The 24,333-nt window shown below is 49.0% G+C and overlaps 1 protein-coding gene across 2 annotated transcripts in view; it reads right to left on the reverse strand.

Moving 5' to 3' along the window:
- Nucleotides 1-897: 897 nt before the first annotated feature.
- The window catches only part of Lmod1 (leiomodin 1), a 41,650-nt gene continuing 18,214 nt past the window's right edge, over nt 898-24,333 (reverse strand). The window contains exons 2-4 of one of the 2 annotated variants that reach the window (XM_050147802.1): nt 2,390-3,889; nt 1,612-1,644; nt 898-1,423 (exon numbers count right to left, since the gene is read on the reverse strand). In XM_050147802.1, coding sequence (XP_050003759.1) covers nt 1,618-1,644; nt 2,390-3,889 — 1,527 coding nt within the window. In that variant the 3' untranslated portion in view covers nt 898-1,423; nt 1,612-1,617. Of the gene's footprint in view, nt 1,645-2,389; nt 3,890-24,333 lie in introns of both variants that reach the window. The other variant, XM_050147801.1, reaches the window with a different exon arrangement.

Below are 24,333 nucleotides of genomic sequence, written 5' to 3' on the forward strand. Positions count from 1 at the left end.
GAATACCCGTTACTTAAGCAGTGGATGGGTTGGGGAGGAATGGGGTCGGAGTGGACACTGGGATAGGAGTTGACTCTCTCTTATTTAAGCCAGTCCTAGGACAGCTGTTCTGCTTCTGTAGGGAGGTAGGATCCCGCTCATATTCCAACCACTCTGCTCTCCACTACTGAAGCTAAACATAAATAATAAAATAAAATAAAATAAAATAAAATAAAATAAAATAAAATAATGGAGGCAGCGAACCTGTCTGTGACCAAGAGCCAAGGTGGCAGTTTCATGGCGCCACAGCTCCCTCCAGGTCAGTAAGAGTCAGAAAGAGACTTGTGAGGGCAGTGTTGGGGGTGGAACCTGAGGCCTCCGTGTTAGCCATAGGAGCTAACACTGAGCTTCACCCCTAACCAGGACAGCGGTGGCTCTGCCTCCAGCTGGAGCACCCTGGCCTGAAGTCACCCTGGTGCAGGTGTTGTCCTCACTCAGTCACTCTGGTTCTCTGTGCCTTCCTTGGCCTATAACTGCTGTGAGTTGAGGAACTGGCCCTGAGCCCACAGTATGAAGAGTCCCAGAAGGATCGTCCCTGAACGTGCCTAATATAGCTATCCCTGGGCCCTGTGCGCCTCTCTGCCCTGTCACCCCTGAGAACAGTTCTGGGCATAGATATAAGGCAGAGAGACAGACTGAGGAGCAGCCCTGGAACACCAGGTCAGGAGGTTGTCTCCTCGGGAGTTCAAGCACTCCCCCATACCGCCCTTTCTGCAGCATACAGCACAGGCTCCACGGTTGGTGTCCATAAAGACCTTGAATGGTTTGGCAGAGACCCTGCGCTTTTGGAGGCCTTCTAGGGAACCTGGAGTGGACGTTAGAACCATTAACACATGAAAAGAGGTGAGGCATGGCCGCTCGCAGCTAAAGGTTTGTATATATTATCAAAATCTTATGGAAAAACAGATATATAGCTATTTATACAGCAGCAGGTGATGTGAAGAAAACGTCTGCTTTGGCATCAACCCTTCATGTCCGTCCAGCTGCTGTCTCTCCACTTCCATTTGGAGCCTCCTCTCTGTCAGGCACCTCCAACCAGGCCTGCTGCCCAGGCACAGCAGATGAAGGGGTTGGTGGCCTCCTCAGTTCTCCTGCTCTGCCACTGGACCCCCATGCCCTCTCCATCCGTCTACCATTGCCCCATAGAGAGCCACTGGCCCGGCAGCTTCCCCCAAGGGCTCCTCAGAGGCCTGAATCCTGGCCCTGGAGGCAGTGAGGCTGGGGTGGATTGTGGTCCCTGGGAGACATCCTCTCTGCGTTGGAAGCCTTTGGCAGCATGCCTGCTACATGGGATATGACGGTACCATCTTCTCTGTGACGTGCTCAAAGAACTCCTCTTGCCCAGGAACTTCAGCTCCAGGTTTCAAAGCAATTTTTGGAGAGCCTCGGAGACAAGAAAAGGAAAGTGAGAAGAGACGAGGTGTCTTCCCTCGAGCGTGGCCCAGGCCTCGCACTCTCCCACGGTGGACAGGGACAACTGCGACAGCTCAGCCAGGGTGGGGTGGCGGGGGTCGGTGTAGCCCTGGTACTAGAGTCTGGGCAGTCATGGCATTGGCACCGGTGCCCAGCTACCTGGTCCTATTGGAGCAGTTTGGGCACCTCCACCTGTAAGGCAAAGCAGAGGCAGGTTAGCTCAGGGAGCCCAACAGGGTACCCTAGAGTTCAACTCACTTTCCTTCCTTGTAAAAGGATACGGCCCAAACACCTCAGTGTGTGTCTGTGGGGTGGGCAAGTGAGGTGTTGACAGCAAGGGTTACAGCTGGTTCTTCTTTATGGTTAGTCTTTAGTCACAGCGATAATAGAGGGACAGCCTAATTAGGGCATTCGGTCCAGTCAGGAAGACAAATGACCCTGGACTCTGTCACTCAAGTAGGACTTCCAAGGAGACAGGGATGTGAGAATCAAGAGATCCCGAGACATTCATGTGTCCAAGACACTGGTCATTTAAAGTAGACTCTCCCAAGGGGTGACCTTTAGGGCAGACTAGCCCGTGGACTTGGATTGATCCTGAGAGTAAACAAAATAGACCCAAAATTATTTTTGTTTGAAAAAAAAAATGGAGAAAAAAAAAAAAGCTTGCAGGCCAGGCCTGTGACAGCCTTGCATATAGAGGCCATCTCTCCATCCCTAGGGCAATGCAGGTTGGATTACAGGTGGAGAGACGGAAATGTGAGGTGGGAAGAGGCCGGAAGAAGTGCTGTAGAGGAAGGGGCCTTGTCTCACAGAGAGGTGTAGGGACCTGAGGCCCTGTGGCTGGATGTGAGCTCCTCAGCTTGTGTTCCCTTACACCCTCCCTTCTCCTACAAGCCCAGAACTGTCCTGGCCCACAGCCGTGCCCACCGTCACTTACCTTCTTCAACTGCTTAAGGTTGCTGGAACGGATGGCAGCCAGGAGCTGGTCACGTGAGTTCTTCTCCTGGGCAGGGAGCACTTTGTCTCCCATCTTCCTCTGGGTAGCTGGTGACAGTGAGTTCTTGAGATTCTCCATGATAAGGGGTGGGGCCAGGGGAGGGGGAGGGGGAGGCGGGGCTGCCGGAGCACCTGCTTTCTTAGGTGAGTTCTTTGGAGCAGACTTTGGAGATGGCTGGGGTGACGGTTTGGGGGAGCCCTTGGCCAGAGCCCCAACCTTGGGCACCTGCAGCCGGTCTTTTTTCTCTCCGCTGGCTTCCTGAGCCTGCTTTTGCTCTTGCAGCCGTTTCTGTCGCTGCTTGTCCATGTTGCGGCTGAGCAGATTGGTGACGGTCATCCGGGGCCCAGCCAGCTCAAAATGGTAGCCCAGCTTGAGCAGGGTGGTGTTCTCCTTCAGCAGCTTGGCGATCTCCATCTCGGTCTTGCCTCCACAGATGTGCCTCTGGTTGTGAAAACGCAGCTCTGTCAGCGTGTTGTTCTGGAGGAGGGCCCGGAAGATGGCCAGGATGCCTTTGCCAGTGATGTGGTTGGAGTCCAGGTTGAGGCTGGTGATGGTCTTATTGGCCTTAAGCATGATGGCAATGGCAAAGGCCACGTGGTCATCGGCCCGAGTGTTGGCCAAGGCAAACACCTTGACCACGGTGTTGAACTCCAAGGCCTCGGTGAAGCGGACCAGGATTTCATTGGTGATGCAGTCAGAGTTGTTGACGTTCACCTCGGTCATCTCTGGGTCATTGTTCTTCACTCGCTCCAGAGGTTCATCAAATATGCTGGGAGCTGCTTCCTCCTCTGCTCTGGCTGGCCCTTCAGAGGGCTTGCTGGGGCCACTGGGGCCCAGCTTCTCTGAGGCTTTGGTCTTGCTCTCTTCCTTGACATCCTTTTCAGGTCGGTTCTCGTCCTTCTTAGCCTTTTCCTCCTCCTTTCTCGAGTCTCTGTCCCCACTTCCTTTTTGCGCACCCTCTTCCTCTGCTCTCTTGTCTGTGCTCTCACTTGGCTTTTTCAGCCTCTCGTCCTCCCTTTGGGAGACTGTGCTTCTGCTCTTTGCCGTCTTCTCTTCTTCTTTCTTGCTGGGCTCCTCCTCTCTCTTCTTGTCTTTCTCTCTGTTCAAGCCTGCGTTCCTGACACTCCCCGTCTTGTCTTCTTCCTTCTTCGGGGCTGCCGTCCTCTCCTCCTTGCCATCCTTCCCAGCCTCCTTCCTGTCCACCGCAGCCTTGACCCGGCCCTTGTCAATGCCCCTGATGGCCTTCTCCTCCTTGGGCTTCTCAGCCCCTTTGCCATCAGTCTCCTCTCGGTCCCTGGAGAAACTTTTCTTCAAAACACCCTTCTTGGGCTCTTTGCCCAGGTCTGAGTCCTGTCTGGGGCCTAGGGCCTTCCTGCTGGCATCATTGCCCTTTTCCTCTCCGTTCTTGGCATCTGTCTTCCTCCCCACTTGCTTGCTTTCCTAAGAATTCAGAAAAGAAAAATAAACATGTAGAGCTGGCTACAGGGGAGGGGAGGGGAGGGCTGGGGGACCAGCCAAGGAGGCTTGTGGAAGTGCCCTTGAGTCTCTGAAGGACACTGGATGGGGGAAAGACTGACAGCCTGCCTCTGCTGAGCTCTGTAGTGGCAGGACTGGGTTCAGGCCTCAGAAAACGAACTGGGTTCAGACTCATCAGACTCATGGTCTCAGGGGTGAGCCATGTGCGAATGGACACCTGAAGAAAACACGGCTCCTCCACAGAGCTTCCTTAGACCTTTTCTGTCATGGGTGAACAACTTTGAGCTTCCTGCTGTACACATGGTGAACAGAGGCAAAGGAGAAATCCATGCATGCTAACACTGTCTCGTTTACAGTGTTGAATACTTATTGTTATAGACTTGCTCATGTTTATTTTGTTTTTTTTTAAGACTTATTTGTTGTGCTGGAGAGATGACTTGGAGAGATGACTTGGAGATTAAGAACACTGATTGCTTTTCCAGAAGACCTAGGTTCAGTTCCCAGCACCACACAGAGGCTAACAACCCTGTGTGACTTCAGATGCCCTCCTCTGGGCACCAGGCATGTAAGTGGTACCCAGATACACATGCAGGCAAAATGCCTGTACACATAAATTACAGTAAAATATTTTGTAAAAGATATATTTACTTTTTTTTTTTAATGTGTGAGTGTTTGCCTGCACCACATGCCTGCAGTTCTCTCAGAGGGCAGAAGAGGGCATTGGACCCCCTAGAATTGGAGTCAAAGATGACTGTGAGTATATATGTAGATGCTGGGAACTCAACCTGGGTTGTTTGCAAGAACAGCAAGTGGCCTTTTTTTTTTTTTTTTGGCGGGGAGGGGGAGTGGTGGGATGTTGAGACAGGGGCTCACTATGTAGCTTTAGCTGGCCTGGAACTTGCCATGGAAACCAGACTGGCCTTGGACTCACAGAGATCCACCTTCCTCTGTTTCCCAAGTGCTAGAGACAAAAGTATGCACCACCAGGCCTGGCCAAGTGATCTTCTGAGCCATTTCTCCAACCTCAATTTTATTTTATAATATACATTAAGGAAACCAGCAAACTGGCTCAGCAGGCAAAGGTACTTGCCATACAAGCCAGTTAATCTTTTGATCCCCAGGTCCCATGGTAAAGAAAACCAGTTCCCAAAAGTTGTTCTCTTACCAAGTGTGTGCATGCACACGCACGCACGCACGCGCGTGCGCGCATACACACACACACACACACACACACGACTCCTTGAGTGTGGGGCACCCCGTGCATTTATTCTGCATTCACGATGAGTGTTTCCTATCCTTCACTCTAATTCAGCCCTGCTCCCTAGGGGAGTCAAGGGCTTTGAACACTGAATTGTGTGTGTGTGTTTTGCTAAGGATCAAACATAGGCCTTTCGCATGCTAGGTAAGTGCTCTCATCACCAAGCTACACCCTCAGTCAAAGCCAATACATTTGCAAAAAAAAAAAGTTGGAACGATCAACATAGCGTCGCTACATTTTATTTTACCAACCAAGGATATTTCTAAATCTATTCTCTCTCCCACTGAATGAATATATATGCCTATACATACATATATACATAAACATGTGTGTATATATATCCTTGAAATAAAAAGGAATTAGCTGGATGTAATAGCTGACTTTTCCATCAAATGTGTGTCTTCTTTTTTTTTTTTAAGATTTATTTATTTATTATGTACAGTGTTCTGCCTGCATGCGTACCTACACCCCAGAAGAGGGCACCAGATCTCATTATAGATGGTAGTGAGCCACCATGTGGGTCTTCTTTAACAGTTCATAGTTTTGTTGTCTTTATTGTTTAGTAAGAACTTTGAGGGGGACTGGAGAGATGGCTCAGCAGTTAAGAGAACTGACTGTTCTTCCAGAGGTCCTGAGTTCAATTCCCAGCAACCACATGGTGGCTCACAATCAACTGTAATGAGATCTGGTGCCCTCTTCTGGTCAGCTGGCATGCATAATAAATAAATCTTTAAAAAAAAAAAAAAAAAGAGCTTTGAGAGGGCCAAGCATGGTGGCACATGCCTTGAATTTCAGTACTAGGGAGGCATAGGCAGGCAAATCTGAATTTGAGGCCAGCCTGGACTACATAATGAGTTCCAGGCTAACCAGGATTACATTATGAGACCCTGTCTTTTTTTTTTTTTTTAACTTTGCCAGGGACAAGTCCCTCTCTGTGGAGAACACTGGAGTCCACTGTGGGAAGCCTGCACGGTGGACTCCAGGATTCTGAGACTCCACTGTGACTGCAGATTCTGTGATGTTTTTGACCCTGGAGAGGCGGCAGAGGCTTGAGTGTTCCAGGCAGCACAGGGCACCCACCACCTCCACAGAGCCCTCACTCTCCCTGTCAAGCAGTGGTTCTCAACCTTCCTAATGCCGGGGCCCTTTAATCCAATCCCCCCATGTTGATGTGATCCCCAAACATAAAGTTAGTTTCATTGCTACTTCATAACTATAATTTTGCTGCTGTTATGAATCGTAATGTAATCATAATACCTGTGTTTTCTGATGGTCTTAGATGACCCCTGTGAAAGGGTCGTTTGACCCCCAAAGCTCAAGACCCACTCTGCAGCCTTGCAACATTTCTACAGTGCTTGTTTCTCATTCCTGGCCAAGAGCGGAGGAAGTGGCCAATTGCCTCTGATGAGACAGGCTGGTAGACAAGCACCTAGGGTGAGGAGCCCAGAGCACCTGGGCTGCTAAGGGATGTGTGTGAGGGCCTTTCCTGCAGTTGTTCTTTCTTGTTTTTAATATGAAGAGACCGGGAAGGGCTCCTTTCTTTCAGGTGTGCCCAGCTGGGTACAGGAAGAAGAGAAGGCAGGGTTTGGAAGAACAGTACTCCTTGGTACCCTCTGGCCATGCAGCCCTTCATTACCCCACCCTTCCGAGAGGGGTAGAGAAGAGGGTGATCCTACAGAAAGAGTCCGTACCCACGTCACAAGCATTATACTAGGGATCAGTCCGGAGTTCCTTGGCTCTTCTACCACAATCACAACAGGCAGGCAAGGGCTTGAGGCCTGGAAGATAAGGCCTTGGACTGCACCCCTTTCAACCTTAAGCCCAGAGGGTACTACTGTACAGAGTGTCACTGGAGCTGTTGGTGGAACTGAGGCAGAGAGGCCCTGTACTCTCTGGTTCCCAGGAAGCTGGGCTTGGTCCGTCAGTTCACCTGGGGCAGTTTTCCTTCTAGGGACCTTTGTAAAGCCCTCTTCAGATTAGCCTGGGACTCACATCTCCTATCTTACCAGGTGCATAATGCCTTCCTCTCATTGAGGGACAATGATGTAGAGCCCTGGGTGGGACCATGTCTTGAGCAAAGCTCTGGAGGTCTGGCCTGGGACAGAGCCGGCTACCTTCCTTCCTTCCTCTGCTCCCCAGATGTGCCCATCCAAAGCACACTGCCCAGCCACCCCTCCAGAATGCCCAAACCGCTTGGCTCTCAGGTTTGGCTTGAAGGAGGCTGAGATCCGCAGAGATGACGACCAACTGCACTGGGCTGGCTTAGGCAAAACTGGGGTTCCTAACTGCCTCATCTGTAGCCATCTGGTCACTGCAATAGCATCTGGCTTTTCCCATTGGGATCAAGGCTTCTGGCCCTGCCTGTGCCACATCACCCACAGAGCCTCACCCATCACCCCCACCTCCCACCCCTACAGTCCCAGGCTCCGACTCAGAACTCCCAACCAAAACTTTATCTCTACATTTTTAATCTTTTTTCTTCCCAGACCTCACACCCCGACCTCTCCCCTTTGACCTTATCCGGCACCAGCTGCCAGTCCTCCAGTTATACCTCCGAGCTGGGGTCTAGGTTGACTAGGATCTAACAAGAGGTGTGCCAACACTTTAAAAAGAACCAAATGTAAAACAGGCAGAGGGTGGGGGTGGGGAAACATTGATTAATCACTGCTTTCCTCCAAATAGCCAGGAATGAATGGGGCTGTGGCGTGTCGGAGCAAGTGCAGCCCTAGCAGCTCAGACCTTGCCTTAAAAGGAGAAGGAGCACAGACTGCTCCCAGGCCTGGGATTTTTTTGCAGAGTCCAGCTCCCTGCACATCGCCAAGCCTCCTCCTCTATGCTTATCTGAGAGGGAGTCTGGGCTGCCTGCTTGCTTTGTTTTTAGGACTGGTGCTGTGTATCCTGATGGACTCCACGGGTTATTTTTGCCGGCGTTGGCTATCTCTAGACCTTACCTGACCTTTCATCATTTAGAGCAAAAGGAGTTTAGGTTAAATGTAACAACGACCTCGAGGACTAAGGTCCAGCAGCCTTCAGATGAGAGATCTAGGGAGTAGGATTGTTCCCTCAGGGAAAAGCTTAAAGGTTACAGGAAGCCCAGCGGGATGAGTCTGGAGTCCAGAGTCACGCGGAGACTATGCTATGGGAAGGATGACCGCGGGAACCTCCGGTGGCCTGTGACACATGACAGGACCTCTCCTGGGGTCAGAGGTGAGAGGCAACTACTCACCTGTTTCCTCCAGGCCTATGGTCATGTGATGGTGTCCTGTTTGCTAAAAGCCCTGGGGACTTCAGTGAACAAAACACAGCACTGTCCTATCACCAGACCAGACCCTCTTGATGCTACTTCCTGTGACAGAAAAGTCAATATTTTCAAGGGCCAACAGAGAAGAAACGAGAAGGGAGGGGAGAGGCAGGAGGGGAGGGGAGAGAGATCCTCAGATGTGATACCACTGCCTCCAATTCATTTCCAGTGCCAACAGGAGCAAAGAGAAGAGGGGAGAGAAGGGGAGGGGAAGGGAGGAGAGGAGAGGACTGGTTTGTCTATTTGAAAGTCCCATAGACATAAGAGCTCACTGAAGGTAAGAGCCAAGGGCTCTGTATTAACTCAGGCTAAGCCTATCCCAGCCATCTCTTTCCTCACCTGATGTTGAGCAGGTGAAGACTCCCCCTGGAGTCTCCTGGACCCTAGACAGCTATAAGGAGTGAGGAGCTAGTTTGAAGAGTTGCTTATAGGAAGGCTGGAAGGGAATGGTCTTTGCTTCTGACCCTCTCTGGAGGCAGGGACGCCTATAATGGCCATCCTCCTCAGCTGTGATCCACTGTCTCTAGTCCAGATGCATTCGTTTCTTCCTCAAAGCACATCTGAGGTGACCCTGACTCAGAGGGTCAATGCCAGCCACTCTTACTGCATTCCTAGAATCTGAGGGGCCCCAGAAAGCTTTCCAACTGGAGGCAACCAGATTGCCCCAGAGGCAACCAGATTGCCCCAGCCTGAGCTCCAGACTGGGGCAGTGACTCTGGGTCCCCCATACTGTCTTCGTTGGACAGTCTTTCCAGGCCTCAGTAATGTTAATGTTGACCTTGGTGGTCTTGGGGTGCCATGCACGGTGTGGGCAGCCTCAGTGTGTGGGAATGTACAGCCTGGTAGGCCTCCTCTTGCCTTTGGCCCTGCTTCCTCCAGGACCAAGGCTAGTTTTTCACCAGGAAAGCAAGAGAAGCAGGTGGTGATGTCTCCTGGTCCTGCTTCCAGAATACACACCCCTCACCACCTAACCATCCTGATCCTACACATTTTCTCAGAACCCAAGATCTCGATCCCTTGCTTTTCCTAGGAAGCTACCCTGCCCTGCCCCCCCCAGATGCCCCCAACACTGTCAGTGTCACCTGTTTGCAGAAGGGAGGGCAGAGGAGTTGGACACCAGTCCCCTGGGAGAACAGCCCCTTCTCAGGCTGGCATGAAGGGCAGAACAGACAGCCCAGCCAGGACTAGTGGGGATGGAAGGGGTGAACCCACTCCAGCTCCTGCCTCATTCTATCCGGAGTGACAATAAAGGTTCCAGATTCTCCTGCCATCTGGGGACTGTAGCATTCCGGGCACACAGCAATTCCTTGGTGGTCTGTGGGAAATGGCCCTGCCTGCTCTGAGACAGCCCCTTACACAGACCTGTCAAGTACTGCTGCTGTCCTAGGAAGCCTCTGGCTCCCTTCAGCACTGTCAGAAAAACTTCAGATTGTTCTAGAGATGTTCTGTCTTTAGAGGTATGGAGAAAGCCCATTGGTTCTGCATTCAGCTGGTCTGTGTGCAAACCCCCAGCTATGCCTCTACATAATTGTGTGTCCCCGAGGTTCCGCACCTAGCTGTGTGCAGGGAGACCAAGCTCCCCTGCCAAGAAGGGCTGGAATGGGACACTGTGTGACTGCTCTGAGAGCCCTAGGAAAAGAGCTCACTGGAGCCAGGCAGTGGTAGCACACATCTTTAACCCCAGCACTCTGGAGGCAAAGGCAGGCGGAGCTCTGTGAGTCCGAGCCCAGCCTAGTCTACAGAGTGAGTTCCAGGGCAGCCAGAGCTACATACATAGAGAGACCCTGTCTCAAATGAAGAAAAAAGGAAAGTGCTCACTGAAGCCATGATGACATCGTGAGGTTCTGATCCTTGTCCTACTTGAGCCCCTTTGTCCCCTTTACTTTGTATTTAGAATTTACAGAGTAGGGAGAATTGGGCATCTATCCAATGGCCTAGGGTATTACAATTTGAATTTTTCCATGGAAAAAGAAATGACTACATCTCAGATGCCAGGAGCCTACCTGCAGGGTAAGAAGCTGGTAGGAGATCAGGCTGCTTGGGGAAGCCTCTCCCATACCCATCGTACCCCAACTGTACAGCAAACCCTGTAAGAATTAGGGCCTCAAACAGAATTCCTCACATTAACCTGAAGGCTTTGCCATCATCCGATGTGGGACCACAGAGCTGCCTCCTTACAGGCTTTCTCACAGTGTCTCAGACCAGACTGATCCCAACCCACAGTGAGGCTGAGGATGACCTTGAACTTCTGATCCCCTGCCTCTACCTCCTGAGTTCTGGGACTGCTGGGGTGCTTTGCCACATCTGGTTCATGGCGTGCCGTGGATCAAATCCAGGATCTGGTGCATACCAGGCAAGCACTCTACCAACTGAACTACACCCCCAGCCCTCCCGAACTTTCTGAGCTCTCAGTTCTGACCAAGGCAGGAAGGGGGACGAGATACCCAGCAAGGGCCTTGCCGAGCCTAAAATCTCCTTGACTACTTGTTGGTGATGACAGCCCAGTGGACCACCCTCAGAGAGACCTTGAGGCTGTCAGAAATGGAGGGGTCAGACAGACCTCCCTCACATGACCCTTCCACACCAGAGATTAGCTGATGCCTGCCAGCCCCGTTCCCATCCTCAGCACCTGGATGGGAGACACATACAAACACTGGAAGGGTTGGCTCCCTCATTCCTAAGGCATCTGGCCATTGAACACAGCTTCTCAAATGCTCAGGGCCTCAGAAGGGTCATGTTGGACCCAGGGAAGCCTGACTTCTTTGAGTTGAGAGGCTGGATGTGGTATGGGTGGTAAGGAGACTGTATTCTCCATCTTTTTTAAGGTTCTGGGAATGGAACCCAGGGACCTACATATAGTAGGTAAAAGCTTTATCTCTGAGTTTTTATCACCAGTCCGGATCAAACTTCCACCTGCCCGGGGCAGACACAGCTGAGAAAAGCTGTGACCCTTCTGAAATCCCAGGGTACTGCCGTGGTCAGTCCACTTGAGCAACAGTTCCCTCCGCTCTGTGGATGGAGGTAAATGAGACACAAATCTCTGCAGAGTTGCGATGTTGCACAATTGTGACCCTCAGAGGCTCTGGGAGGGATGCTGTAGTTGGTGGTTTTGTGTCAACTTGACACAAGCTAGAGTTATCAGAGAGGAAGGAGCCTCAGTTGAGGAAATGTCTCTATGAGATCTGACTGTAAGGCATTTTCTCATTTAGTTATCAATGAGGGAGAGCCCAGCCCATGGTGGGTGATGCCATCCTGGGCTGTTGGTCCTGGGTTCTATAAGAAGGTGGGCTGAGCAAGACATGGGAAGCAAGCCAGTAAGTAGCACCCATCCATGGTCTCTGCATCAGCTTTTGCCTCTAGGACCCTGTCCTGTTTAAGTTCCTGTCCTGACTCCTTCAGTGATGAACAGCAATGCTGAAGTGTAAGTCAAATAAACCCTTTCCTCCCCAGCTTGTTCTTTGGTCATGGTGTTTTCATCACAGCAATAGAAACTAAGACAGACACCCGACCCTCATCTGGGTTTCATATTGAGATGCAAGGAGGAGCCATGCAGGAGGAAAGGGGGAGGGAGCAGGCATCATCAGAGAGGGAAACCAAGTGTTTCAAATTCCCTGCTATTGGGAATGAAACCACAGCCCAAGGACCGCACGCAGGCTGCCTTAGTCTGTCACGTTCCTGTGTTCGTTTCCCACTGTTTCTCCAGGAGACACTTGTACTCAAAAGTCCTATCCTTAATGTTAGTGCTAAAACTGAGGTGAGTGGAAATGAGGAAACCAGACTTGCAAGAGGAGCCCTAAAAGAAATGTGAATGGGTCAGCCAGAGAACTGAAGATGAGGCTGGTGGGACAGCACGGTCCTGACCAAAGGAAGCCTGAGGAAGTCCCCCAAGGTGGTGACACGTGGGCAGAGATTTAGAAGGGATGAACACAATGGCGAGGCTCCACGCTGGCAGGGACGCGGGGCTGACTCCTGAAGAAGTGGTAAGTGGATCCAGGGCACATCCCACTGTGGGCCTCACCTTTTGCTCCTTCCCAGCCCTTCCTACAACTTTGTCTCTCGGCACAGGCACTTCCCAGCCAGCCTTCACTGGGTCTCAGTCTCTCCATTACCCAGAGTCAGTACAAGCCTAGACCAAGTCACCCCTGCCCAGGGCTTCCCCTGGACCGCTGCCCCACAGATCCCTTTCCTCTCTCCCTTGTCTTAGCCCCTTCCACAGTCTCTCTGTCTGCCCAGTGGATCAGGGCCACCAAGTATCATTAGTCCCTGGCCGCCTAGCACGCTGCATCTATTCCAGCACAGATGAGATGCCTAATGGTGGTTCAGCAAATGAATTGTTGAGAGGATGATGTCCACTAATTGAAGCCAAATATTAGTGTGGGATGATGAAAGCCAAGAGAGTTTGTGGGCCAGACAGCAGCACACAGAGAAATCCTGTTTGGGAAAACAGCAAGCAAACAGCAACAAAAACTGAAGCCAGCAAGACAGCTCTGCAGATAAAGGTACCCGCCATCAACCCTGGTGGCCTGAGATTGATTTTTATGAGCCACATGGTAGAAAGAGAGTGTGTAGCACATATGTCCTGTTCACACAGACAACACGAATAAAATGTCGTAAAAGATTTTTTAAAGGTGTGGGAGCTGGAGAGATGGCCAAGGAATTAAGTGATTGCTTTTGCAAAGGAATGGGGTTCAGTTCCCAGCACCCACACAGAGGCTCACAACCATCCGTAACCTTAGTTCCAGGGGATCTGACACCCTCTTCTGGCCTCCTTGGAGACCAGGCACGCACACGGTGCACAGACATCCATGCAGCTACTCACACTTACACATAAAATAAAATAAGTAAAATCTTCAGCATGAATTTTTTCCAGTTGAAGGGTGGAGAAAAAGAGAACACAGAGTTGGGTGGGAAGGAAAGGGTGTGAACAGGAGTTAGGGAAGTCTTGAATATGGTCAAACTCACTGAATGACATTTTTAAAGAACTAATACGAATAAACAAACTGAAATAAATATTTAAAAAAAAACCCAGAACCTGAATTCAAGTCAATGAATATCAAAAACTATGGCCTCTGTGCCTAGAGAGGCTGCAGATCCGAGGAACTTGCTCATTGCCCTCTCAGCCTCGTCCAGAGCCTTGAGATGTAGCCCCGGCTAACCTCACATTCAAAATCCTCCTTCTTTAGCCTTCCAAATACTGGGAACACAGTGTGCATCGTCAGTCCTGGCTCAGAGCCACAATCCCCATGCCTCACTCTGGTACCCATTAGGCCCAGTAGAGGTGACCTGCTTGTAGGGCAGATATGTGCCCAGGGCAATCTGAGCCAAGGGTAAGACTGGAGGACATATGGCATAGGAGCCAGGGGAGAACGGATGCATGCAACCCCACTCCACCTTAGAGAGCTATTCACACTCTCTCCAGAGAATCCCAGGCCCAAGAGAGGTTCACTGAGGAGCCAGGGGATAAGAGACCATTCTGTTCCCTCTGCTGGACTCCTAGATCTCAGTTCAGATCAGGCTAGCCCAATGTCAGATGGGAGTATAGAACACATCATGTGTTAGACTTTCTGGACTCCACAGGGAGAAATCCTCTAGCATCTGTGGCTTCCCTTTCTCCATCTCCTGAAACCTTGAAGACATCTCAGGCAGAGGAAAGAGGTGGAAGCCAAGAGGCAGATGGGCCAGCCAGGCCAGTCCCCGGAGAATGCCCACCACTGATGTTCCTCAAAGGAATGCAATAAACAAGGAAGCCTGTCCCACTGGGGCAGAAGTGGGAGATGGGGAGGAGGGACGGCCATTTTATTCTCCATTTTCCCCATTTTGTCCCAAAGGACCGAGCAGCTGGAAGGAGACCAAGTCTGCTTTCCAAACTGGAGGCTTGTCAGCTTCAGGCTAAAACTCTCAGTCCCAGCTCTGTCCCCCGTTAGCGGCTTTCTTTGGGCCACTACTCTATAAATGTCATCTTTCCAAAGAAGGCTTCTTTTTCTCAATCCTAAATTCTCACGCAGTGTATCACCAACACGCTAGTTGCTGAGGAGGATACACAGACTAGAATGACACTTAGAAGCCAGGCACACAGCCGTAATAGCAACACTGGGGGAACGGGGGTGTGGGCGGCGGGAAATCCATGTAAGTTCAAGGCCAGCTTGGTCTACACAGCAAGTTCCGAGTCAGCCAGGGTTACAAAGTAAGACCCTGTCTGTAAGAACCAAATGAAAAGAAGGACATTTAAGTTCTGCTAAATGGAGGACACCACCTAGGAAATGGGGACATCTCATAAGTGTCCCTTTCATGACAGAATAATATTCTGTTGGATGTATATGGCCCATCCTGATGTCCACTTCACCCACTAAGGTTCCAGTGAGGCACCCACAGGTCACTTCTGGTCCAGGTTCCGTATGGAGTCTCTTGCAGCTCCCCAGAGGGGCGGGAATCCTCTCTCCTCTGCAGAGAATCTCCTCTACTTTCTAGAAAGGATCTAGAAGCCAGTGGTAGGATTTTCATTTTGTTTTTCAAGACAGGGTTTCTCTGTGTAGTCCCGGCTGTCCTAGAACTCAATGATCCACCTGCCTCTGTCTCCAGAGGGCTGGGATTAAAGACCTGCACCACCACCACCTGTCTAGGATTTTCTAATGTCCTGGGCCACACCTACAAACTTCCCTTTTGCCCCCCTCCTTCCCTTCCTTTCTCTCCTGAGGCCCAGGCTAAGATCCCCACCGCTCCTTAACCCTGGATTCTTTCTTTCCTGGCCCACCTCTTTCTACATGCTCACATTTCCCCTGCAAATCAGATTCCTATTTCCAACCCACGTTACTATCCAAGATCCACCCCCACCTCTACTTCTCCCCAAAGTCCCACATTTTCACCTCAGACCGTTCCTCGACCAACACAACCCTGCCTCACACTCAGCACACCCCAGAAGTTCGTTCCATCCAGATTGCTTCTCCCTCTCTTGCTGCCAAAGCAGGTTTCCATCTTGTACATTTTATTTATTTGACTACTATTATCAGTGTGCACACATACGAATGATGTGTGTAGGCGCATGTGCCAAGGCACACATGTAGAGGTCGGATACAACTCTCAGGGGAGAGGTTTCCCCTCCCTCCTTTGCACGGGCTCTGAGATGGAATCCAGTTGCCAGAGTCACATGGCGAGCACCTCTGCCTACTGGCTCATCCAACATTTTTGTCTTTTATTTCTTGTCTTGCTTAATTGCTTAGGGAGCATTTGGCCAGGGACCAGACCCTCACTGTAGCCTGCATCCTTCCCTTGGTCTCCACCCACGCTTCTCTTCTGCTCTAGCAGGTCATTTTCAGCCTCCCTCAAGGTGCCTCTTCCTCCACGGGACGACTATCATCAGTGTTTCATGATCATCCGACCTCATTCCAGAGCCATGTGTTCCCCTGCCCCATCCCTTAACACTTCTCTTGGTCCCGGCCATACCTCCTCTCAAAGGGTTAGGGTGACAGCCTTATCCCCGGCTTTAACAACTTCCTTCAGGGCACTGCAGCCACTCTAGGCCTTTCTGGGTACACACCTATCAGGTCACCTCTTTGCCTAAACGTGTTGGTAGTTCCCCAGAACCCTCGGGATCAGATGTAGATGCCCAGGCCTCTCCTCACCCAGCTGCTGGCCAGGGCCCTCTCTCAGGGCCTGCCTGCCCTTATTCCTGGTATCTACAGTCCCCCAGCTCTGCTCTGCCCTCGCTTGGAGGCCGTAGGCCTCTCCACCATGGCAGGGCTATTCCCACCCTTTTCCTCCTGGAGGGCTCTGACTGGCAAGGAGGGGATTTGGACCTGCCGTTCAGGGAGGTACTTTGGAATATGATACAAAGGGACAATTTCACTGTCTCTTTTCCAACAGATGTTTAATAGTGGAAGCACTTTTATGATCTGGGACAGGCAACAAAGAGTTGGGTTATTTGCCAAAACAAAAAATTAACATTGAATAACTTAATTCATAGAAAAAAAAAATAAGGTTCCAGGGTTAGAGAGATGACTTAGTGGTTAAGAGTTCAGTTTCCAATTCTCACATCAGGCAGCCAGTTCATAACTGTCTGTATCACCAGGTCCAGGGTATTTACATTTAAAGGCACCTAAACTCATGTGTACACACACACACACACACACACACACACACACACACACTATTAAAGATATTAAAACGGGCAGTGGTGACTCACACCTTTAATCCCAGAATTTAGGAGGCAGAGGTAGGTGGATCTCTGCAAGTTCAAGGCCAGCCTGGTCCACAGTGCGAGTTCCAGAACAGGCTCCAAAGCTGCGCAGAGAAACCCTGTCTCGAAAAACAATAAATAAATAAATAATAAAAATAATAAATAGTTAGGTGGTGATGGTCCCGGCAGTGGCAGCAGCATTTGGAAGGCAGTAGAAGGCAGATCTCTGATTTCAAGGCCAGCCTGGTCTACAGAGTGAGTTTCAGGACATCCAAGATTACACTGAGAAACCCTGTCTTGAAAAATCCAAAAATAAAAAGTAAACATAAATCTGAAAACTAAAGCCTGTAGGTTTGATAGCACAGCTTGTGATCTTAGTACTTAAGAGGCAGGAGAATCACAAGTCTGAGGCTAGCCTGGACTACACAAAACGACCCTGTCTCAAGAAACAAGAATTGGAGTTGGTGAAAACATAAAGTCAGCTCGCTTTTACCTTCTAGATAACCTCCTGGCATATATTGTTCTGGGATCTGGGGGGGGGGAGTCTTCATTAGTCACATGGTCAAGATCATGCATTTCTGCCTGCTCTGCCTTTGTGAGTGATGGGAGCAGACACAGCCTAGGAGAGACCAGGAGTGAGGTGCAAGTTTGGGTGGCAGGGCTCTTTTTTTTTTTTTTTTTTTTCTCAGTAGCTTTGGAGCCTGGCCTGGAACTAGCTCTTGCAGACCAAGCTGGCCTCAGACTCACAGAGATCTGCCTGCCTCTGCCTCCCAAGTGCTGGGATTAAAGGTGTGCCCCATCACTACCCGGCAGCAGGACTCTTAAAACATGGGATCTGTTGGCACATTGGGCCAAGGGGGCTTGGGACCCTTGACTGCTTGAGTCTTGAAGAGCCAGGATTTCTCGTCAGGGAGTATTGAGTAGGGGAGGCGACCTGGCTTGGAGGAGCAATTCTGCCAAAAACACCAGTAGAGAAGGCACATGGGGGAGATTGCTCTCCTGGGCCTTCGTCCTTCCACGGAGCTTCTGCGTTCTAAGGCTAGTGAGAAGTTTCAAGGTGAGGTGTTGCCTATGGCTGGGCTGGCAACCTCTCAAGCCAGCCATTCTGGTTTCCCTTTGGGATCCAGGAGAGGGCTGCATCCTGGGCCTGAAGTCTGTATGGCAAACTTCTTTCTGTGCCCTTACAGGACAGCTCCACTGTTTGGCTAGCTTGCCTGTGACTCACACTGAGAAGCTTGTAGCAAGACCCATTTTTGGAGAAACCAGGAAATCTCTTCGGGGAGACAAACAAACCACGAAAAGCCTGCCTGCTACTTTCTGCCTCTCCATTTTGCTCCAGCTAAGATGAAAAGCGGAGCAAGCTTGGAAAACATTGTAAAGATTTACTTAAAAGTAAGCTATTTGTCCCAGAGTGCTGGGTCCCTCTTGAGTCCTGGGGGGTGGCAGGAGGAACATGCTGTACTCTTGCTGCCTGGAGCTGCGAGCAGAGAGCCCTGGCTCACACCCAGCCGCCCCTCCTGCCTTTTCTAAACAAAGAAGCTACAATGGCCTAATTGGGACCAGCTCCACAGCCGGTCAGCCTCTGCAGCACGGCAGGCACGGGGCTCAGAAGGCACTGGACTTGCTCTAACATAATTCTTTTACTATCTTGGAAGTCTTTTTTGTTGTTGTACTTTCAAGACAGGGTTTCTTTGGGTAGCCCTAGCTGTCCTGGAACTCACTCTGTAGACCAGGCTGGCCTCAAACTCAGAGGTCTGCCTTCCTCTGCCTCCAAAGTGCTGGAATTAAAGGCGTGTCCCACCACTGCCCGGTTCACTGTCTTAGAAGTCTTAATTCTTTTCTTAATGATTTTCTGTTTTTTTTTTTGTTTTTGTTTTGTTTTTGTTTTGTTGTAGTATCTCACCATTTAGTCCAAGTCAACCTCAAACTTGAGATTCTCTCCTGCCTCTGCCTGAAAGTCTTAATTCTGAACAAGTCTCATTTGCATCATTGGGTCCTGCAAATGTGGGGGGGGGTGGCGGTGGTGGTAGAGTTTTGTTTGTTTGTTTGTTTTGCTGTAACCAATCTTAAGCCTGATAGAGTTGGGGAAAGAATTAAAATAAGAACAGTGGATTTCAGGGGAGAGATTGCCACCTTCTTCTCTTATCCATCTTAGGGAATGGTGGTACCCACGCATGGGAAGCAGTCTTGACTCTCCCTTCTCACCAGATCCCCCCCCCCCTTTTTTTGTTTTTTCTAGACAGGGTTTCTCTGTAGTTTTGGAGCCTGTCCTGGTGTCCTGGAACTAGCTCTGTAGACCAGGCTGACCATATTCCCTTCCTAATAGACCCCACTCACTCCCTCACTATCCCCGCTGCCATGCTGCTGTTGGGACTATTGACGTTTCTCGCCTCCCAGCTGGCCTCCCTGCTTCCTGTATTCCTTCCTTCTGAGCCATTCAAACACAGTAGCCAGAGCAATGGTTGCAAAGCTGAAGCTGCTTCACAGCACCCAAGTCCTTAGAATGAAGTCCAGACTTCCTGCTAGTGCACAGGCCCTTGGTGGCCTGGTCTGTGATGGCCCCGCATTCACTCTGCCCCATGCAAGCCACTTGGATCAAACTGAACATCTAGGGTGGTGGGGGCTCTTCAGTCTTACTGTCTACTTGAGTTTGCTTTGGGGAAGACAAGATGATGTCACAGCAAAGCCTGACTGGCCTGGAGCTCGTTATGTAGACCAGGCTGTCCTAGAATTAGTAGTGATCCTCCTGCCTCTGCCTCCAGAACACCAGCATTACAGACAAGTACCACCTTGCCTACAACATAAGACAGAAACTTGGAGGATTTCACATACTTTGGAGGAAAGTATGTGAAATCATTATCATACCTAAATGATTAATAACAGCAATTCCCCTTGCTGTCCTAGACACACTGAACCAAATGGGCTTCTATCCCTAGCTCTGGCAGAGACGCCCTGGCTATGAAGTCAAGACTGAGAGAGGGGAGCATCAAGCAGGCCAAGAGGAATTATAATCAAGGATGCTAAGTGGCCTCAACACTGTATAAATGCTTGGGGGAGGGGTGCTGTGCCTGAGTCCTAGGACTCCCCAAGAAGATCACCACAGAGCCATACTTCCGCATGCAAAATCAAGGTTTTGTTTATTAAATTCGGGCTAGCACGGGTCCTCTGCCTCACAGTCTGACACAGCAGATGGAGGGAGAAGGACCCTGTCTACTACTGTAAGGGGTTTATAAAGACAAAAACCGCAATCAGTCACAAAGTTACAGTCTCAAAATACAAAATTACTTATCCTATATCACAATTGGCTAAAGATGTTAGTTTTTGAAAGGCTATTAGTATCTAAGGGGGATAGCAACAGCCCCCCCTGGTTACATCCTCCAGACGTGACCACAGGGGCTGCTTAAATATTGCCCAGCTGATATCACCCAGCTGATAGGGGAAGTTGGGTGGGGGAATGGGCTGCAGTCAGCAATTTCATGTAACTTAGGTTTCTCCATTAGCTAATAGTTCCCCTAAAGAGGGGGCCTACGGCCTTATCCTGGGGCTTGGGGTAGCCTTCAGCTCTTCTGCAGCCTTCAGCTTAACCTGGGGCTGGGGTATAGTTCAAGGTCCCAAAAGGGCCCAGTACAGAAATGAAATCTTTTCTGGCCTTTCAGAGGGAACCAGAGCAAAGAATTAGAGGTAGGGGCTGGAGAGATGGCTCAGCGGTTAAGAGCACTGACTGCTCTTCCAGAGGTCCTGAGTTCAATTCCCAGCAACCACATGGTAGCTCACAGCCATCTGTAATGAGATCTGGCGCCCTCTTCTGGCCTGCAAGCATAGAGATAGACAGAACACTGTATACATAATAATCTTTTTAAAAATCTTAAAAAAGAAAGGAAGGAAGGAATAAAGAAAGGAAGGAACAAAGAAACAAGAGCTAGAGGAAAGAAAAAAGAAAGAAAGAAAGAAAGAAAGAAAGAAAGAAAGAAAGAAAGAAGGAAGGAAGGAAGGAAGGAAGGAAGGAAGGAAGGAAGGAAGGAAAGAAAGAAAGAAAGAAGGAAAGAAAGAAAGAAAAAAGGAAGGGAGGAAGGAAGGAAGAAACAAGAGCTGGAGGCCGCCTTAGGAAAAGCTATTTAGAATCAGAGTCAAGAGAAGTGCTGGGATTATGGACATGGGCTACCATGCCCAGCCTGTGCACACTCTCCTAATGAAGAAGCAACAATCAGATTTGTGGGTTGTTTTAAGCTATGGTAGCTGCTTAGAGAATGGCGTCGAGGCTAAGAAAAACCAAGAAGCAGGCCACTAGCAGACAACTGCAGCAGTCACAGTACTGTGACTAGGGGGATGCAACAGGGAGATGCTGGACCAAGGACGAGCAGTGGTACCTAGAGATGTCCGTCACACCCACTAGCCGTGTCAGACAACTGTCAGTAAAGATACAGGAAGCTGGAATGCTCACATACTGCCAACAAGAATGTGAATGGGGCTGCCCTATTGGAGCAGCTGAGAAAGCTGAACACAGTTACCACAGAACCAGCGAACCCATCCCAGGAGAGCCAGAAGAGTTCACAGGAAAACTTACATGCAAATTCCCAGAACAGCATCATTCCTAACAGCCTCAAAGTAGATACTACTCAACTGATGTATGGGCAAAAAATGTGGGTCAGCCACAGAATGGGGAAAATATTCGACTAAAAAAAAAAAAAAAAAAAAAAAAAAGGACAAAGTATCAATCCGAATTTCGAAAGTTTGAAAACATAATTTAAAGAAACTAGACACCAAAGACTACAAATAGTATGATCCCGCTTACATCAGGTGACCAGAACAGCAAAGCCAAAGAGGCAGAAACGGATTTGTTTCCCAGAGACTGGGAAAGGGGTAACACGTGACTGGTGGTGGGCACAAGGCACATGTGCCACGGTGCACATGTGGAGGTCAGAAGGCAGCTTATGAGAGTCTACTCTCTCCTTCCATCGTGAGAGACCTAGGGATCAAATTTGGATCACCAGGCTTGGTGGTACGTGCCTTTATGAGCTGAGCCATCTTACCAGCTTGCTAAAGGGTTTGGAGGGTACCAAAAAATAGTTTGGAATTAGGTAGAAGTGTTGATTACATAATTGTGCAGGGGGGTGGAGGTCCACTGAACTGCACCCCCTCTTGTGGGCAGCAATGCTGGGATTGACCCTAGGGCTTCATACACGTGAGGCAAGTGCCTCACTGAGCCGCAGCCCTGAACTGCTTACTTCAGAAGGTGAAGAGTCCGAAAATAAGAATACAAAAATGCCAGGTGATGGTGGTGCGCGCCCTTAATCTCCCAGCATTCGGAGGCAGAGGCAGGCTGATCTCTGTGAGTTCCAGGCCAGCCTGGTCTACAAGAGCTAGTTCCAGGACAGGCTCCAAAGCTACAGAGAAACCCTGTCTTGAAAAACCAAAAAAAAAAAAAAATTTAAAATAATGTAGAAATAAAGAAATATAAAGTTGTAAGCTTAAGAGAATAAGAACAGACTGTCTGGAGCTTTCTAAGCAGCTTAAGGACTAACTATTAACAGTGGGTTACTTTGTTTTACAACCAGTAGCTCTACCTGTAAGGCCAAAGTGGCCCTCTGCAAACTAAGGGGCAGCTCTGCAAACTGAAAGTTAGCCCTAAGATAACACCCTGGCCACCTGTGATCAACAACGAAGGTGAACTGAGTTAATCTTTAGAGGGTAGGGATGTACGTGACTTTTGGTTTTGCATTGTCGCATACCCTTCTCTGCTCTGCGAAACTGGGGGTATCAGGGGAAGTGCAGAGCTTTGGTAAACACTATCAGGGACAGCCAGGGAAAAACAATGGACTAAATACAAACACTAGTCTAACTGATGAACTCTGTTAACGGAAATTGTTTAAAAAAAGGCAATTTGTATTTGAGTCTTACCTTGAGATTATAAAAATTCCTTTGTTCATGCCTAATGCTTGTTGCTTCTTGCTATAAAAAGGGCGAGTTCAGAAATTGTCCTTTGGCACAACCTTACGAGTCCATCTCTGGTTGTGGTCTCAGCGAGCTGATAAGCTTTTTGTGCCCCATGGAGATTTATATTTTTAATTTTTACATTTTTTTCCTGGAATAAAGTTTGCTTCTGGTTTACTAGATTTCAGTGGTCTGTCCTCTTCTTTGCGTGACCCCCATGGACCCAACAAAGAGTAAATCTTGTAGTATATGAATTATATCTCAATAGAAAGAAAAGATAATTGAGAGCAATCTTGGCCTTAAATATATGCAAATAAAAGAAAAGTCATAGCAAACAAAATCAAAGCCTCTACTCCTATTATTCCTTCTTTCCTTCCCTTTCCGCCTCTCTTCCTCCCTTCTGTCATTGTCCCTCCTGTCTTTGTTTCTTCCATTTAGTTTTGTGAGCCACTCTGTCCTTGAACTGATGATGATTCCTGCCTCGGCTTCTAGCACACTTGATTCATTTCTTATCTTATATTGTTTAAACTTCTTTTTTATAAATGACTGTCTTTATTTTTGTTTGCTTTTTTATTAATTTATTTGTACACATGTATTTGTCAGTATGAGTGTGTGTGCACGTGTGTGTACCTATGTGCATTGGTGGAGGGTATTAAGCATCCTTTTCTATCGCTCTCCATTTATTTCTTTGAGGCAGGGTCTCTCCCTGAGCCTAGGGCTCACATTTCCTTGGCTAGGCTGGGAGTCAGCTAGCTGCAGCCACCTTCTTGCCTCAGTTCCACTTGGAGCTGGGGTTACAGGCTTTTTCAGGGTCACCTAACTTGTTATGGCAGTGCCAGTCCTCATGACTACTGAGTCACTTCTCCAGTTTTTATCACATAAACTTCTAAAGGGTAAAGATTAAATAAAGAACTAAAAATACAAATATAAAGTCCAACCAACCAATAAAATGAAGCATGGCCAGTCACGTACTGTAGTTATGAACACTGATTGGCTCAGGCAATGCTCAGTCTCCCAGGCACCATAGGGCTATGCTGGGCTTAAATTTTTAAGTTTTTTTTTCCTTCAAAACAGAATTTCTCTGTGTAGCCCTGGCTGTCCTAGAACTCACTATGTAGACCAGGCTGGCCACAAACTCACAGAGCTCCACCTGCCTCTGCCTCCCAAGTGCTGGGACTAAAGGCATGATGCATCACCACTGCCCAGCTTAAAATTTTACCTTAACAAATCCAGTTTAAGCAAAGGATTGAATTCTCTTTTCTAATTCCATTTGAGAATACAGACACATCGTGTTTCTAATTATCATTGACTTGTAGAGTAATTTTAAAAAATTACCACCCTATACTGTACAGGTCAAAGGAAATATGATGTGAATTACATTTATGACTTGAAATGTTCTGGTAGCCACATCACAAAAAACAAAACATAAAAGATAAAGTTAACTTTAACAAAACATGTTTTGAACCCACTCAACTACCACCATTTTGATATGTAATATAATCATATAATAATCTATACAAGAATAATCTATTGTATAATAAGTATATAGCTATATAATGAAATTATTTTTGTATGTGGGGAGATGGTTTAAATGAGAAATGTCCCCTATAGGCTCAGGCATTTGAATACTTAGTCCTCAACTGGTGTCACTATCTGAAGCAGGTGTGGGGAAGTACAGCCGTGCTGGAGGAAGTACGTCACTGGGAGCAGGCTTTCCGGTTTAGCCCTCCCCACTTCCAGCTCAA

The sequence above is a fragment of the Alexandromys fortis genome, unplaced genomic scaffold (assembly GCF_014885135.2).
Source record: "Alexandromys fortis isolate MF-2015 unplaced genomic scaffold, M_Fortis_MF-2015_v1.1 scaffold_58, whole genome shotgun sequence".
NCBI lineage: Eukaryota > Metazoa > Chordata > Mammalia > Rodentia > Cricetidae > Alexandromys > Alexandromys fortis.